This window comes from Benincasa hispida, chromosome 9, assembly GCF_009727055.1.
Source record: "Benincasa hispida cultivar B227 chromosome 9, ASM972705v1, whole genome shotgun sequence".
In the NCBI taxonomy this organism is placed as follows: domain Eukaryota; kingdom Viridiplantae; phylum Streptophyta; class Magnoliopsida; order Cucurbitales; family Cucurbitaceae; genus Benincasa; species Benincasa hispida.
Window position 1 is genome coordinate 66,857,735 of NC_052357.1, and position 3,001 is coordinate 66,860,735.

The window sequence follows — 3,001 nt, forward strand, 5'->3', positions numbered from 1 at the left end:
ACCCCCTAAGTCATATACTCGACGTCTTAAACTGTGCTTGCTCATAATAGTAAGGATATAAATTGATTATTTGATAAAAATGTTCTTTACTCTCTAAATCTTGATTGTAATTTTTATTTGGTCCCTATTACATTTTTTATCATATACTTTCAGTTTAGTTTCATTTAGTTCATAAATTAACATTTTTATCACAAATTCGAAGATATTACTTTCTTTTTTTTCTTTTTTTTCCTCCAAAACTAATCAAAATTTGTTTAGATATTTCTAAAATTAGATTTGAAAAAAGAAACAAAAACTTTACTATGAGTATAATTAATATAAAAATTGAAATATTAATACAAAATTTTTATTTTTATAATATGTAGGATAGATGACCGAAATTCTTACCTTGAGTTGATGATATAATATAGTTAATATAAAACTATTTAGGTCTTATTTACAAGTTTTTCTTATTTTTATATTTTGAAATTCGTGTTTATTTTAGACAAATTTATTCGAAAAATATTTAAATTCATAGTCAAGATCAAATTTTATGAAAATATTTGAAAAATTATGGGGGTTATTGTTCATTCTAGATAAAATTCTACCTCTCGGTGTTCATCCCGTAATTTTTTCAAATATTATATGATATTGCATAATCTTATTAATCTTACACTCAATTTATGTTTACTTACCTATTCTCTAAGTATTATAAAAAAAATTCGTTACATTTGGTAATGTGATTTTTAAATTATGAAAAAATTTGAAAAGACTTAAGTGAGATTTGGGAATATTATATTTTTAATTTTCTTTGTAATATTTGTCGAGATTTATCAAGAAATCCTCAAATATAAATGGATAGTTTGTATATCATTTTTATATTAAATATCGGTAGTCGACGGAAAGATCGAAAAAAAATATATTTAATAAATTTTAAAAAAAGTACTAGTTTTGAAAAATGAAAATTTGCGGTACTATTTCTACCAATTCCCCAAAAACAATAATAGAGAGATCATCTAATCGAAGGCGGTTTCTGCAATCTTCACCAATTCCGTATGGTTTAGTAACATATTTACAAAAACAAAATCTTCTCAAACCCTATCGATCTAATTGAATCTGTTTAAAGAAAAAGAAAAAAGAAAAAGAAATGAAAAAGAATGAAGAAATCACAATCTTCGCGAATCTTCAAGCCAACCGAATCAAGCCGATTCTGTTTAGCCATGCACGTTCCTCTCGACGATAGTTCTCGAGTGCATCAAAACATCCTGAAATTCCATCCTCTTCCGTCTCGGCCGATTCAGAAACCTCGACCAAAACCCTAAGTTACTCTTCTTTTCACTCTCACTCTCTGTTCTTCCCCTCAACCTCGGCACAATCGCCGCCATCGATTTACTCTTCTTAAAGATCGAAGACGCAGAAAACACAAAAGCCGTCTTACGACGATCCGTATTGTAATGGTAAAGATTCGGCGAAGAACAGGAAGAAGAAGATGAAGCAGAGGAGTAATAAGAAGAGGAATAAGAAGAAGAAAGAGAATCGGAGGTTTTACGCGAAGAACTCGTCGTCGTAGCGGCGGAGAGAATTCGTGAGAGCTTTTCGGTTAAACAGAGAGAGCAAACGCCGGGAGATTGGTGGTGCTTTGGATGCCGTTTGCAACAATGGTTGCGGCGGCGGTGGTGGTCGTAATCGGATTTGGATTTGTGAAAGTTCGCCATTAGGATTTGGTTAAGAGAGGAATTTTGGATTTGAAATTTAAAGAACGCGGTATTTGTTTGGTGAAAAAGGGAGTGAAGGTTCATGCGACTTCATATGAGGCTTCTTTGGAATTTCTAAGAAACAGAGTGAGGTTTGACGGTAAAAGTATGATGTGGACAAATGGAACGATCTTATTGGATGATGCTTTTGAGGTGGGGTCACTCTTTTTAATTTCTTTTTCCTTTTCTTTTTCCGCCGCTATGGAAAAAAAAAAACATTGCTTCGGTTGAACGACCAAAATATATTTTTTTCCTCTTTTCTTTCTTTTTTTCTGTGAAGGCGGCGTGGAAATTCATATCCATATTGAAACGATGTCGTTTTGGAAGTTGGACTGTGCATGCTTGAGGCGGAAGGAAATTTTTGAATGCGAATCTTTCAAATATTTTTCTTGCAAAAGCATTTGGATTTTTCAACCAAATTATTATTTTCTTATTATTGAGTTAAAATATCATTTTCTTTGGCATATATTTTCAATAAATGAACAAGTGACAAGATCCAATGGAATGAAAAGTAGATGCAAAAAAAATCACTTGATTTGGTATGAAAATTATTGTTATTATTTAAAAATATTTTGACGAAATTAACTTTGGATGACAAAATTAAAGATTTATTAAAAGTAGATGAACTAAAATTAGGTAACTCAAAAAGTAAATGTCACACATGCTAAAATAGTATTTAAACATATATAGTATAGACCACACATACCAACATATTATTTAAACCTATATATATATAAATATATATAACTTCACAAACTTGAGTTTTATTGATGCTTATAACAATCGAACTAATGCTATGTCTTTAGCAAAGTAATGTATTGATCTATTAGCTATGCTCATGTATTTTTTACTTTTTTACAATGATATTTTTTAATTTGTCCACATGGAACCTTTTTTTTTTAATATATATTTTTGCTTTTGGTCTTGCATACTCTTTTTCCTTTTGGTATCGATGAATATTTATTATTATTATTACTTTTAGAATAAAATAAAAAGGCGTAGGATGGTGATTTTTTAACCTTTAACCTTTTAGGTTAGAGATATATGTGGTAAATATACATACTCAAATTGGTGTCATTTACTTTATATATATAGCCATTAATGTCTTTATCTTTCATAGCTCGAAAAAACATGTTAAATTATTTTAAATCAAAATCTACCGTTAAAAAGTAGAGTTAGAATAGTCATACCCAAGTGGTGAAGAATTTTGGTGGAAAAGGGAATAATGTGCTCATCCTTGGTAACCTTTCTGTGGTATTTGTTTTGTT

The 3,001-nt window shown here is 29.8% G+C and overlaps 1 protein-coding gene across 1 annotated transcript; it reads right to left on the reverse strand.

Annotated features, from left to right (window-relative positions):
- Positions 1 to 996: 996 nt before the first annotated feature.
- Positions 997 to 1,752, reverse strand: LOC120086706. Its single transcript, XM_039043472.1, has one exon. It carries the CDS (start codon positions 1,692 to 1,694, stop codon positions 1,194 to 1,196), a length of 501 nt encoding a protein of 166 aa, XP_038899400.1. The 5' UTR covers positions 1,695 to 1,752; the 3' UTR covers positions 997 to 1,193.
- Between the last annotated feature and the right edge of the window lie 1,249 nt (positions 1,753 to 3,001).

Bases quoted from the DNA above. Each gene is read 5' to 3' on its own strand.
- LOC120086706 (XM_039043472.1), bottom strand. From the start codon at position 1,694: ATGGCGAACTTTCACAAATCCAAATCCGATTACGACCACCACCGCCGC.